The 15,756-nt window shown below is 36.4% G+C and overlaps 1 protein-coding gene across 7 annotated transcripts in view; it reads right to left on the reverse strand.

Moving 5' to 3' along the window:
- Nucleotides 1-15,756, reverse strand: part of CDK14 (cyclin dependent kinase 14) — a 924,301-nt gene that overhangs the window by 506,824 nt on the left and 401,721 nt on the right. For all 7 annotated transcript variants that reach the window (XR_015724025.1, XR_015724024.1, XM_045793298.2 and 4 more), the window contains one exon: nt 14,960-15,022. Coding sequence is in view for 5 of the 7 variants with exons in the window: in XM_045793298.2 (XP_045649254.1) it covers nt 14,960-15,022 (63 nt within the window). In the remaining 2 variants the exon portion in view is untranslated. The remainder of the gene's footprint in view (nt 1-14,959; nt 15,023-15,756) is intronic.

The following is a 15,756-nucleotide window of genomic DNA, read 5'->3' on the forward strand; positions in this document are numbered from 1 at the left end:
TGCCTGTGATTTTCCATGTATTTCTTAGGTCTCACCTCAAGAACCGCTCCTCGCTGGAGCCTACTGTGACCACCTCCCCAGGCCTTCACTCCCCCCACAGGAGTGCGTGAGGTGCTCCTCCTCTGTGCTCCAGGTGCAGCGTCGGCATATGTCTACCACACATGTATTATCCTGCCTCTCACACACTGTGTGCCTCTGCCATCTTCCTAACCCGGGCACACAGCTGACACTCCTATGCCAGTAATGTGATTATTGAGCTGAATTTAGAGACATCTGGATGAAGCAGATACAAAAATAACAGATAGGAAACAATGCCACGGGATTTTCCAAACACTAAAGGTAGAAGTGGGTAAATCAAGCAGTCCCAGAGGGCTCTTCTTTTAATACCTTTACTAATTAGTGAAAATATATAATCCTCATGCTAATATGGGAGCTATTCAAATGGGATATCATATTAAAGGAGATTAAGAAAACTGGTGTCAGGGAAGGAGGCAACTACACACTCCAATTACAATTGCGTACACGACAAACGAAGCCCAGACATGACAAATACAGCCCCAAACACGGTGCTAGCCCCCAAACGAATTTTAGCTCTTCGAGCAATGCACAAAGTTAAGTCAGAACGAATCTCCAGAGAATAAATTCATTCGAGATTTATTAAGTGCCAACCATGTGCCGTGACAGGTGCCGTTATGCACAAGGGATGCAAAGATGAATAAGATATTAGATGGAGTCCCTGGACTCCAGGAGCTCACAGCTCACTGGGTATGAGGCACACACAAGCAGATGGCTACCACTTCTCGAAGCCTGCACTGTCACAGCAACACAAACCAAGTGTACTGAAGGCCCAGAGGAGGGAGGAGCTCACTAAAATTAAAAAAAAAAAAAAAAAGGTAGAATGGATCCTGCAGTAAGATGAAAAGCAGCCCGTGGAAGGGATAAATCATAGGAATCCTGTCACTCATCACACATAAAATTTTAATAGGAAATCAAATTGAATAGTCACTAGATGGCCCAAGTTGAAATGATGTGTTATATGACATACCTCTCGCTACCCCGAGGGAAAACACTGAAGTGACCAAGCAAGCCGGGGACTAGATAAGTTAAGAAGAAAAATCCATATAAATGAAAAGACAACGTAGGAAACTAGAAATGTACCAACTCACCATCATAAAAGTAATGGTGGCAGGGGGACAACAGTACACTTCACTAAAAACATTAGAAAAGTTGGTGTTTTAGCAATAATATTTTAATGTGTTTAACAGAATATGCGCTGCCTACTGGGGGAAGGCTGTAAGGAAGCTACGTAAGGAGGCTGAGCATGGCTGTAAGTCTACGCTAAGTTAAACAGAATGGAATATTCTTTGGAAATGTCTTGAGAATTTACGTCTCGGGAATCTCTTCTGTTAGATAAGCAGGCAGATACCTAACTTTCCCATATACATTTTTGAGAAAGCCACTCCACTTGGTTGTAAAAATCACCACACAATAAGCTACACTTGATCTTTTTGAAAACCAGAGGGACAGTGTGAGGACAAGAAGGACCACCACAGAGGGGCCACATGCAGAGAAAAGAGTACAAATCGTCTTTGGTATTTGCTAATAAAACTTGGTAAATATCTATGGAATCTCAGCCACTGAAAAGAGGGGGGACTGATACTAACTGAAGGCTTACTTGAATTTAAAAGCTGTTCTGAGTACTCTTACATGTATCATTTAATTCTTTCCATCAGTCAGCCTGTATTTTTTTTTTTAAAGAAAACTAAGCTCTAAATGCACAAGAAACGTACTCAAAGCCATTTGTCCATCACACAGTGCTTGTGAACTTCCCATTACACCTCATCATCTTCAATGCAGCTGATGCTTGGTAAACGCATGCACACAGATATATACCCGATATAACCAAAGTGCTTTAATCAAGTGAATCTAAGTTTGTAAAAGTCTCAATTAGTATATTATGTAATGAAAAGATGATTCCCGAATTTGTTTTTGCTATTTAAAATCCTCTCAGAAATTAGTAACATGGTTTTAGGTACTGAAGTTGATAAGTATTATCAACAGATGTGAAACTCTCTTCCCATCTTTTACGATAGTAGCCATAAGGTCTTCCTAAAAATACACTGTCGCCTCAGGATATTCTCCTCAACTTTATAAAAGGAGATTCCTCCAAATTCTTTAATATACTCACTGAGGATTTATACTCTAGTTTGAATATGTTCACTTTCTGCAGTACAAACCCCAATGGGGAAATGCCTTAAATAGCAATGATCTGATGAACAGGGACATTTTTGCCAGCAGCAGATCTATCTATAGCCCAGTTGTCTTGTCATCCCTGGCAGGAAACAGCTCGTATTCTCAGTGCCATGCTATATACTTCTTGGGGATAGCCTTTAATACTTCATCTATTCCCTTATGAAACTTTTTAGGTTTTAAGTAGGTAAAAAAAAAAAAAAGTCCAGATAAGGTCTTTTATCAAAAATTTTTAAGTGGGTAAAAGGCACACATTCTTGGACTCAAAATGTTTTATTACTCAGAAGAATTAACTGGTACTTGCAGTAAACAAGATTTCTACTCCCCTCCCTTTCAAAGTCTATAGATGTGTGATCAGTGTTTAGAGTCATTAGGTTCTACGAACGGTCTGAAATGCATGAATTACTTAATATATGTGGTTCCACTTAATATGAAACTAAGCACAGGGAACATCTTACAGATTTTCACGGGTCAACTTTCTTTAAGGAATGTCTAGCGTCTCTCAGGGCTTACAGGAGGCTTATTAGAACTGTTAGCAACAGCCCCTATGCCTTATGGTATACAACCAATTCTTACAAAGACATTTAATGTACTTTTTTGCCACCTGAGAACCAAGCTTAACATCTCTGGATCTTAAATTTCTCATCTTGAAAATAACTGATCGAGTCTTAGATACCTTTAACAGTCATTCACATTGTCATGTTGTATCATTTCATAATTTTTTGAAGAACAGAAACAAAAGGGACTCACAAGTAAAAGAGCTATGATAACTGCTATTTACTAAGTGCTTACGATGACAGACACTGTGCTGTTTTACACTCGTTTAGCTAATATAATTCTCCCAACACCTCTGCCACATAGACGTTATTATCCCTATTTCACAAAGAAACAAAGTCTCAAGAGAAATTAAATGAGTCGGCCAAAGGGGCACATAGCAAGTAAGAGGTAATACTAATATTTGAACCCATTTTTGTCTTGCTCTGACACCCACTACTGCTTGTGTACTGTTCGATTTTTTTTAAAAGTACATGTACTATTTGATTGAAGTAGCTATACATGGTGTGAATCTAAGGCTAGAAAATATGACAATGGCAAATAAACCAAAGTTGACATGGGTAATAAATACTTCAAATAATACATTCCATGTTTACCACTGTATTGTTTAAAAACCCATAGGCTGCGCAAACATAAAATTACCAGACATCAAACTTTCTGGAGATGAAAAATAATTAGAAACTTTGAGACCCCAAAATATCTGAGAAATGTCAAAATATTTTGCAATATACATCAGATAATGGTATCATTACAATATTAGGTCCTCTGAAATTGTTAAAGGCCACAGTATGATTCATCATGATTCATTCCATTTCAGTGAGTTTCAAATGTGCAAATACCTAATGCAAATACCAAATCCTAATTGCAAATACAACGTACAGAATTCATGCCAAACAGCTCCTATTTTACAAAACATCATCGCAGTTTTATGTGTTAATTTTTTTTGAAAAGAATGCTTAGCGTGTCATATGGAGATGTAAGGGAGACAGAAATAAAACCCCAGATATTCAATATTACGGTATAATTTACATGTCACTTTGGACATCCTTGCCAGTGTGAAGTGTGCTATTGGGATGGGTAAGACACAAATACCCATGCCCAGCCATCAGCCTGGAGATGTATACTTTTTTGCCATGTATGACAGATAGGTGTAGTTCTTGGAAAAATCTGAGTCCCAGGGGTAATCTGTCTTGCTACTTTTTATCCTTTTTGAGATCTTTCATTCAATTTTCTTCTTTTTTGTTCCACTCCCTCAAGGTCCTGAGATACATAACATTTTATCATTTCCAGACACTGTAGCAATTCTTTAATATACATTGTCTGAGACATGTACACATTAATATCTTATTCCTAAAGATGATAATTTTCTGGAGAGGAGTAACTCCAAAAATGAGAATTTCAGGTATTTGGGCAAGGTCTTGTGGGAAAGATCTTGCACACTTCCTGTGATCTTTGAATATATCAGGGAAGCTGACCTCCCATTCTGCCCTCTCTTCTGGCCTCAGTGCAGTGGTAGATATCAAGCAGGGTGCACAGAGACATCCCCCCTTAAGCAGCATATTGAAACCATGGGAACCAGAGCAGGGCTTACAAGGAGTCAGATGGGGTTTGAAAGACAGATCTTTGTTTTGTCAAATTCCTTGAAAGAAGCTCTAATACAGTAAGTAGGTTTCCAAGTTATTAGGGTTTATGTATATGTTGAAGCAAGTTGGTAGAACTGAGGATGAGAATTTTCCCTTTAATAAAGTTGGTTAACAGCCTAAAATTAGTAGTAGAAATATTCCCTAGCTAAGTAGAAACAAAATGGTCAAACTTAAGCTATTGGCTTTAATAGTTACCTAACATTATTTTCCAAGAGAAAAACTGAAACAGTTGTTTCAAGGAATTCAAATAATGTAATCTTCTTAAGATCTGTTATCAGGTTTCTCTTTGTCCATATAGTTCAGAATGACCTGACCTATACCCACTTTTTAGAACTAAAAGAAATAGCATGAAATACAAATTTTTCTCAACTTCATTTGTGAATGTATGCTACTCTCCCCTAACTAAAGGGTCATTCTTTTTTTTACACACAATGAAAAGTAGTAAAGGAAGTTTAAAATGGTTTTACTGCTTTAAGTAACACCTTAAACACTAATCAACATGAAGGGTCTCAATATCAATTGATAAGAATAATACAACTTTTTAAAAAAGAGAGAGAGCCCAGAAATAAACCTATGCTTATGTGGTCAATTAATCTATGACAGAAGAGGCAAGAGTATACAATGGGGAAAAAAAACCAACAACAGCATCTTCAATAAATGGTGCTTGAAATACTGGACAGTTACTTGCAAAAGAATGAAGCTGGACTACTTCCTTACACCATATACAAAAATAAACTCGGAATGGATTAAAGCCCTAAATGAGATCTGAAACCATACAACTCCTAGAAGAGAACACAGGTAGTAATTTCTTTGACATTGGCTACAGACATATTTTTCTAGACATGTCTCCTCAGGCTAGGGAAACAAAAGCAAAAATAAACTACTGGGACTACACCAAAATAAAAAACTTCTGCACAGCGAAGGAAAGCATCAACAAAACAAAAAGGCAACCTACTGGAATGAAAGATAGTATTTGCAAATGATATATCTGATTAAGAGTTAATATTCAAAATATATATAGAACTTATACACCACCAAAAAACCCACAATCAACCCAATTAAAAAATGGGCAGAGGACTTGAATAGACATTTTCCAAAAGAAGATAGCCAGATGGTCAAAAAACACACGAGAAGATGTTCAACATCACTCATTATAAGAAAAATGCAAATCAAAACCACAATGAGATGTCACCTCACACCCGTCAGAATGACTAGAATCAAAAAGACAAGAAATAACAAGTGTTGGAGAGAACTGGAGAAAAAGGAACCCTTGTGCACTGTTGGTGGGAATGCAAACTGATGGAACCACTATGGAAAACAGTATGGAGAGTCCTCAAAAAATTAAAAATACAAATACTATATTATCCAATAATTCCACTACTGGGTATTTACCCAACAAAAATGAAAATAATAATTCAAAAAGATACATGCACCCCTATGTTTACTGCAGCATTATTTACAATAGCCAAGATATGGAAGGAACCCAAGTGACCATTGATAGATGAATGGATAAAGAAGATATGGCACTGCGCACACACGTTCACACACACACACACACACACACACACACACGCACACGCACTCATGGAATATTACTCAGCAATAAAAGATGAGATCTTGCCATTTGTGACAATATGGATAGACCCCCCAGAGGGTATTACGCTACGTGAAATAAGTCAGTCGGAAAAAGACAAATACCATCTGATTCCATTAATATGTGGAATCTAAAAACAAAATAAACAAGCAAATAAACAAAAAGCAGAGACAGACCTATAAACAGGAAATTGGTGGTTGCCAGAGGGGAGGGGTGTGGGGGGGGATGGGCAAAATGGGTGAAGGGGAGTAAGAGGTACAGGCTTCCAGATAAAAACACAATAAAATTACAATAAGAAAGGAAAGGGAGAGATGCATACTGGAAAACTGACAAAGGTGATAAATCTTGAGTCTAAGGGTCTTAGAAAAAGCTCATATGCATAAGCTATAACACAGTAAAATTTCAAACGGAATGCAGGAAACACTTTGGATACAATGATCAACCAACCTCTCTTTATATCCTCTCAGAGAGGTCTCAAATAATAGGAATGAATACATTTATGACAAAATATCTATGAGATGTACTAGCTAGTCACCTGAAGGCTGTACCTGTCCAAAAATCAGAAAAATCCTTGGTAGAGTGTACATAACTCTATTACCCAGGCTGATTTCCCTCCGGGGCCCTCATGTTTGTCTTGGAAAACATGCAAACAAAGGGGTCAAGTGCAGGATCCATTTTATCTGGGAGAGAGGCAAGGTGAAGGCTTGAAGCTTACAGCCCAGGAGGATGTGCTCTCACTGGGTACTCCGCAAGCTGGGGAATTTCATCTTACAATTATCTTCCATCTTACAGAACATCATATGGCATACTTCTAATGACCAATTTCATCAATCTTTGGGGTGAGTTCTTTTCAATCTAGGCTTTAATGCACTCCTTTAATGCACTCTGCCATTTAATTAGCTGCCTTGATTCCTTTGTCTGATCCAGACTGTAACAAGCAGATCGGCAGATGATGCCAAAGATACAAAGGACATGATCTGAGCAACTGAAAGCAGCTCCATATCTTCACCAGAAATTCACTACTGAGACCCCTTCTGAATGTCCAGCACAATATGAATCAACACATGGAGTGTCGCTTTCTTCTACTGTTTCTTTTATTGTTAATCCTTCACTTTCTAGATATGGAAGATCATTTTGTTATAATAAAAATAGGATAAAAATGTTCAAATGAAACCTGGACAGGTGCTGAGACTAAAGCACTCTTCAATAGCTTCATGAAATAATCATATTTCCCAAAATACAGAAAGGGAAAAGGCTCTATATATCCACAGTAATGCATAGTAGGAAATCATTACCGGCTAAATGAGAGCTCTAATGCAGAGTATGGAGAAAATCAGGTGTTATCTGATTTTCTATCTGAACATTAGAAAGTCTCATTTAGGAATCAATTCTCAGTGCCATCTGTATAAGACAATCTTAATTTGGCATAACATTATTCTGTCTGTTATACACCTGCTTGTTCCCTGGACTATGAAAGAAAAATAGCAATTTTTCAAGCATAATAATCCTCATATCTTTTTAATTAATATAGATATTGAAATAAAAAAATGAAACTCAGCTTTATGCCAGCAGGATTTCAGATATTTCAGAGAACAAGGCGGAGTATTCACAATTACTTTGATTATTTTGGGTTATCTCAAAACAATTCCGTTAAAAAAGTGCAAATGCATTTTTGCAAGGAATCTTCCAGAAAAGCCATTATGATAACACGGAAAGTACATTACAGAAAATCACAGGAAGATCCAATATCATCATGATATTAAGATTCATGCATTTACATTTCTAGATATCAGCTGGAGACAGCAGCAATTAATCTTTTTTTTATGAACCTTAATTTTCAGTCTCTCATGATTATTAATTTTTAAAGAACACGTAAAATGCTGAAAGAAGGACAAAATTTAGACTGTTAATGATCATTTTCTTTACCTTAAAGATCAATCTGTAAATCACTGAGAGTTATAAATGGAAGAATACAAGTCCTGCATTCAACTCAACTATGGTAGCCAAAAACTAATAAAATTCAGAGTGAATGGCTTAAAGGGGGAAAAAAAAAACTACCCTCCCCCCAAAGTTCTAACCAGTTTCTGACATACCAATTATGTCCTAGCAATTGGTTGCTATACCTTTAATCATCATAAATATTTATAACAAGGACAATGTCCTCAGGCTTTTGACTGAGATTTTTAAATTGCCCTCTAAGTAATTAACTGCTAAAATTACCCATTTGTCTAAAATTGATATTATGCTAAGAAACAAACCATTAGTTAATAGTGAATATTTATTTCACAATGTCAAACTGAGAATAGACACATTTTGTGGGCAAAATAGCACAGTGATTCTAGAAATTCAGTCAACATTGACAATTTCAGTTATGAGTTTATTCCAGAACTTACAAGGAATATACATCAAGCAAGATAAACTTTAACAGATATTTTGCTGATTAGTATAAAATTACCATAGAATATCCCACGTTTTGTTATGAAATCACGAGTTATGTACCATTCCAGTTGTTCTTTCTCCCCCCTTCATTTTTCAATGCTACATCATCTTTGTAATGCTTGAAATTTTATCTGATTCACACTATAGAACAGTCTCAATTCTTAGGCACATGACATCCCATATTATTACCATAAACAAGGATATATGAAATGTAAACAAAAACACATTTTTAAATTCCAAGATAAATGTTTCACATATATTGTCTTGCTGCCCAGTAATGAAATTAAAAGTCAAAATTGCCAGATTCAGAAGCCAAAGGATTTGATCACTGTACTTTCCTTCTGTTCACCGTAATGAATATTCAGTATTTATGACATTGCAATCATTTAATGATCTACAAGCTATTTAGGCAAACACAGAGCTTTGGAGTTATTAAGGAACATGCTCTTTTCAACATAATAGTTTATCTCACCTGGTTTTCACATCTCCTTACATTTACAGAGAACCATTACAAGGTCTTATTTTAGCTCAACTGTTTTTTTTTTTTTTTTAATTAACATCTAGCTCAGCATTCTGAACAGCTGTTAACTTAGTAAATATTATTCTTATGCTCTTCATTTTGCATTCATAGACTTAGGTGACAACAAATATCACCACATGAAAAAAATATGTTAATACATCCAATAGAAATACCAGTGGGACATCTGTCACTATGGCATAGTCAGACTTCTTTGAGAATAATTCCACCTGCAGTGCAGATCCTAAATGTAACCCTAGAGGAGTGCATTGTGTCTAAGCAGGTGAAGAAAAGCCAGCGCATAATTAGGTGAGTGGCCGCCCGTGGAAACCAATATGGTAATAAGGGCCGCCTGCTTCCGTGCACCACAATTCAGATGCCAAAACACAGGCATTAACAAGCTGCATTCTATTTTTTAACTTCCCACACCCTCAGAAAGGGTATAAGTATTATCTTCAATATGAAAATGATGACAAACCTGTGACTGAGTGCATATAAAGTCAAATCATAAGCTAATTACAGTAATTTAATGTATTAATCATGTGGTGTAGGGAAAAGAACATTGGACAAAGAGTCAAAAAGCCCTTTCTAGGATGCTAATCCTGGAAGGAGCTGGCTTGGCTACAGCAGACTCATGTAAAGAGGTGTTTATCTTTTTGAATTATACCAATAATTAATGCTACGACTGTGCAGCAGTTACTTATACCTGCGCCATCAAGTTTACGATGAATACTTTTCTTCCCCCCTGCACAAGAATGTGTTTTTCCTGATGTTAGTGATGATCTAGCTCTTTTGTCTAGTGGCTTGTTTTTCTTCGTGTAGTTTTCTTTGTAGTTACTGCTAATTCAAATGCCAAACTCTTTTCCCACCTTGGAAATCTGCTCAAACACGTTAGGTGTGCTACCTAACAATTTCCTCTTCTTGGAAATGTCTCTTGGCAACTTCTAACCTGCTCTAATCGGACCAGTGGATTACTCTCCCGACCTGATATAGAACTGTCATCTGGGGATTCTTTTCAACATTGTTCTGAAAATCTCTTGCATCTCTCTCCTGTGCTAGCCTCAGTTACTTGGTTTCTTTGTCTTCTCTGCCTTGGTTTATACCTGGAGTTCTAGTGGAGTACATCCTTGAGTAGCTTCCTGAGAAAGGATGCTAGGGTGGGCACAATTTTCAACTCCTTGAATATCTGAAAATAATTATTTTACCATCACATTTACCTGATAGTCTGTACGGAATACTAGGTTGAGAGAATAATTTTATTTGTTTTTAAGTAAGTTCTACACCCACAATGGGGCTTGAACTCACAATCCTGAAGTCAAGAGTCACATGCTCTATCAACCGAGCCAGCCAGGCGCTCCAAAAGAACAGTTTTAAATCTGAACCATCAAGCCACTGACCCACTGCTCTATCCCTTCTGGTGTTGCTGTTGAAATTATCTAATGCCGCTGTGATTCTTGGTCCATCGCAGTAAAGCCATTTCCTTTTGTAGGATTTTTCTTTGAAACCAGTGTTCTGAAATTTTGCAATAAGGAATCTTATTCTCAGTCTATTTTCATTAAATGTTATGGGCATGTAATGGACCCTATTTATCTTGAAATTCACATCCTTCACAGCTGGAAATAGTGTAGTTTAATGATTATTACTTTAATGATTCCCTCCTGTCTATTTTCTCCAATTATTCAGATATTGCATACCCTGGACTGGACCTCTAATTTTTTTTGATACTTTCTTTTTCATTTTTTAGATTTGTGTTTTATGCTCTATTTTCTGGCATACTTCTTCAACTTTATCACCCACCCTTTTTTGTTAATTTTTATTTCTCTCATCATATTTTTAATTTCTAAAGCAACTTTCTGTTCACTAAGTTCCTCTTCTTAAAAAGAGCCTATCATTCTTGTTTTATAGATATACTGTTATTCTTATATCTGTTAGAGAATATTGATAATTTTTTGAAGTCTTCTTTCCTATCTTTCTCTAATTAATGCATGCAACTTTGCTTCCTCCAAGCTACTTATTTGTCAAAGGAGGTCTTCACTGTAGAGTCACCTGGATTCTTCTGGTCTGTTCTCTTAGACTGGTCAAATTCTTCTGGTCTATTCTCTTAGACTGGTCAGATTATCCACAAAGACCCTGACAGTTTTCTACCTTGAGGCAGAAACAGGTCTGACATCTGTTTCTTGAAGCATCACAGGCCAAACTCTGTCTCTCCTGCTCTTCCCTAGCGCACCCACCTGCCCAGCCCCTGCCCACTACGACCACCTCACTGGCAGAGTGAGGATCCGTGGGAGAAGACAGGCTGTAAGGTTGTGAGAGGGAAATAGGCCAGGATCGCTAGCAAGCATACATGTCCTGCAGCAGTAAAGCCATGAGGGTCACAGAGAGAGTGAGGGGACACTGGGGGTCATGGGAGGCACCCTGGGCTCTCAGCCTGGGTCTGAGCAAATACCCACCGTTCCCTTCTTAAAAGGATTTTGAAATCTGATCCTGATTCTGGAAGATGAGAAGAGAGAGAGAGAAAAAAAAAAAAAAATATATATATATATATATATATATATATATATATATATATATATATATATATAAAGCTTTGCAGGTGACTCTGCCATGGAGCCAAATTTGAAGACCTTTAAATGACTACTGAGGTTTCTTGTAACCTTAAATGATCCAAGAACTGAGATTGTCCAGTATATTTTGGCAAATCCTCAAGGAGCCAAGATTTCAATAGCTATGGGTAAAGAGATACCATATATCAATATATTTTGCTGGCTTTCAGTTATTCAAAAAGACGTAAGAAGAGGTAAATCATATCATGCTCTTTGAAAGGCAAAAATGTAGTAGAGCGTCAATCTGTGACACATCAAACAACTTCTGAGCGGGTATAATTCCTGCTCTCTATGACTAATATCCAGGCTCACTGTGGGTGTTGCATCTAATTTTTGACATTATTTCTATGCTGAATGAACAACGCAGTCACCATTAAGTTTCTCACCACACCCTACGTGGCACTAACTATAAACCACGCTTACTGCCACAGCACCACAAGGGCTGGGGACAGGGAGCAAACACCGGGTATCTGAAATACAATGGAGGACCATGGAATGAGAGAAAAACTTGCAGAACTTGGATAAGAGCTGCTGAAACACAATTTCAAGGAAGGACAAGTTACTGAAAAACCACGACATAGAGATCAATCTCCTCATAACCACTAGAAGATAAAGGAAAAATAAAATGTAACGGAAGAAGCAGAACGTACAAATACCACCGAAATCATCAGTGACACTGGCCTGAGGATGGTGAACACGGCGATGCTTTGCAGAAAAAGTCCTTTTCTTTGTTTCACCAACAAAATTTTCCAGCAATACTTGCCCACAACTAATGATACACAGAGGTTGGTGAGAATTTAAAAAAAAAAAAAAATCCAGTGATGCCATGGTTCCTTTTTTTCCTTAAGATTTTATTTATTTATTTATTTATTTATTTATTTATTTACTCATTTAATGCAAGGGTGCTCGAACATGGGGAGGGGCAGAGGAAGAGAGAGAGAGAGAACCTCAAGCAGACTCTGCACAGAGCACGGAACCTGATGCGGGACTCAACCTCACAACCCTGAGATCATGACCTGAACTGAAGTCAAGAGCTGGATGCTTAGCCAACTGAGCCACCCAGGTGCCCTCTGAAAAGGTTCAGTCAGGTCTTTAATCTGAATCCTGTCACTGAACTTGGAAGTCAGGAAGTCAACGTTTGCTCAGAGTAGCTGCTGATGTCCACTGAGACTGACAGGCCCCCAGGCTCCCCCGGAAGGTCTCACCAGCTGGGTTCTCCACAGATCCCTAGGGTGAAGGTAGGAAACAGGAGTATGGATGTACTGTACTGTTGGTTTTGAACCCAGTCAACCCTAAGAAGAGAACGTTTAACGTGTAAATGAGACAACTTGAAATGTTTTAATGTTAAGGGAAAGAAAAGAACAAAATTATGTTCATGTTATGATATTAATGTTTGGAGTTGGACTTAAACACAGCAAGATTAATAAAACACATCTTACCATCTGTCAAAATTTCTTCCCCAATCTAACTACCAAAAAAACTGTCTATGTCAATAGATACTGATTTTGAAGCAAAATGAACAGTCAAAAAATTTAAAAGATTTCTATGAATAAAACAAAACAAAAAGTGCACAACAAAAAAAGAGCTTTATGAAACAACAGACTATAAGTACCATGTTGGTTCTATTATTTATCTAAAACCCAATGTTTTTTCAGCATTGTTACAAGTTTGTGCATTTTAAAATTATACAACATAACTGGCCATTGTGAAAATCTTCGTTAATGCCACAAATATTAATAAGCATCTGCAACTTATTAAAAGTAAGAAAATAAATCATAGAAAAATGGACAATATATAAGAACAGGCAACATAATTACGAATGGTCAAGAAATGTGAAAAAAATAATATTACTAATAGTCAAGGAAACACTAACATAAAAGATACTCTGTTTTTGCTCATCAGAATGGTGAAAATTACGGAGCGCCTGGGTGGCTCAGTTGTTAAGCGTCTGCCTTTGGCTCAGGTCATGATCCCAGGGTCCTGGGATGGAGCCCCACATCGGGCTCCCTGCTCAGCGGAAAGCTTGCTTCTCCCTCTCCCACTCCCCCTGCTTGTGTTCCCTCTCTTGCTGTGTCTCTCTCTGTCAAATAAAAAAATCTTTAAAAAAATATTTTACAAAAATGGCAAAAATTAAAATGACTGGTTATAGTCAATGCTCGTGAAAGTAGAGGAAAACAGTCCTTCTATAATGTTAAACCTCGTGGGCAAATGTCTCAATCAAATTAATTAAAACCGAAGTTATGTCTCTTAATAAAGAAAATCCATTAACTGATACACAAAAGAAGAATGTAAAGGTTTTATACTATTATTTACTCTAGAATAATTTATAGTAACAACATTCTAGAAACAACATAAGATCCATGAACAAGAAACAGATGAAAATTATGGTTCATTCATACTATGGACTCATACGCAGTTACTAGGAAAATTAAGCTACATAGTCATTTATTGATTTTAAAGGATATCCATGATATATTTTTTTAAATGCCATACAATAATATATATCGTTTTTATAGAGCAAAATAAACACACACGAAATACCCTTTGTAATACCTTTACAGGCAAAGGGAAAAGTACAAAAGAAAGACGGTGCCTCTTGCAGAGAGTGGTGTAAATAGAGAATGAATGGGAAGAAATAGGCACAATTCTACTTTACATACATCCACGGTACTCAGCTGATTCTCAGGATCATGAAATGTGTCATTTGAATTATAAAATCTGAGCACATCCTTAAGCCTTCAGATATAACTTTGGTTATCTTCTGAATCGCTTACGTATGTTAAGAAAGAGTCTCCTGTTCGAAGCATGAAATTTTGAGACCATTTCCAAAATGGTTGCTGGGTCAAATCTTAGAAAAACTTAGTTCTTTGGACACATGGTAACCCAATTTGTAGTAAAAGAAATGAAAGAGCAGTAGGAAACCATTTTTATCTGTTTGTACATACAAATGAAAACATATGTACTGTGAACTCACCATAACACTGTTTCGGATCATAATATTTTATATTAAAACTTACTGGCACTTTAGTACAAAGGTCCAAGGTAAAGCTACCTAAGCCTCTCTTCTCTTAAAAACAGTGTTATAATAGCATTCTAGTGGATCTCACTTATTATTAGCAAATGTTTCTCCATGAAACGAAAACAGAATAAGTTCTAAACAATAATACGCTAGTGAAAATAATTACTATTTAAACTTGGTTTCCAATCACTAAACAAAGCAATAACCATGGTTCACTTCAATGTCACTTGTCTTTATACAACAATTCTTTTTTTTAAGTTACGGTAGAGAGATTAGACTTCAACTAAAAAAATACACATGAAGAATGCTAACCCTCAGCTTAAAAAGATCTTTTCCTACCTTCACATTATCTGGATGCAGCCCCCCAGGGTGCTTGTCCATGTACTGACATAAATCAGTGTGCTAGAAGAAAAAAAGGAAAATGTATTAACATCCCTCTGGCTATAACATGATGAATCAATATTTTTCTACTTCAAAGTCACCACTGCCTTCTGAACAAAGCAAATATAAGACAAGTGGGTGGATTTTTTAGTGTATGTAGCTGAATGCTTCTCCACCCTTTCATTTTTAACCACAATTGAATCATTATCTTTATCTCTATGTTCTGTTTTATATTAAACATACCTGTGTATTAGAAAGAATTCATGTCCATGATTTGTCCAGTGTCTAATTTCCTAGTCATTGAAAGTATATTTTTTTTAAAATTTAACTATAAATATATGTACCATAACTTAAAAAAACCAAACCAACACACCCACATACACACACTAAACGAATTAAACTGCAGTTATCTTATATTCTTCAAGTGCAAATGCAAGTTATGATTATTTACTTTGTATGGGATGAAAATACTACAAATATATCATTTTAGAAAAATTAATCATTGGATTTATTTAAATTTCTCATAACTATATTCATTAAAAATAATTTAATAAGTTTCCAGAACTCCCGAGTGTATTTGGCAAAATATACTTCGTAAATTAATATAAATACTTTCAAAATTATAAGTTAGGATGAAATATATCCAGATACAACTTTTTTTTAGGTTTTTATTTAAATTCCAGTTAGTTAACATACAGTGTAATATTAGTTTCAGGTATACAATTTAGTGATTCAACACTTACCTACAACACCCT

This window comes from Ursus americanus, chromosome 3 (assembly GCF_024610735.1).
Source record: "Ursus americanus isolate L20-20 chromosome 3, mUrsAme1.1.p, whole genome shotgun sequence".
Classification (NCBI taxonomy): Eukaryota; Metazoa; Chordata; class Mammalia; order Carnivora; family Ursidae; genus Ursus; species Ursus americanus.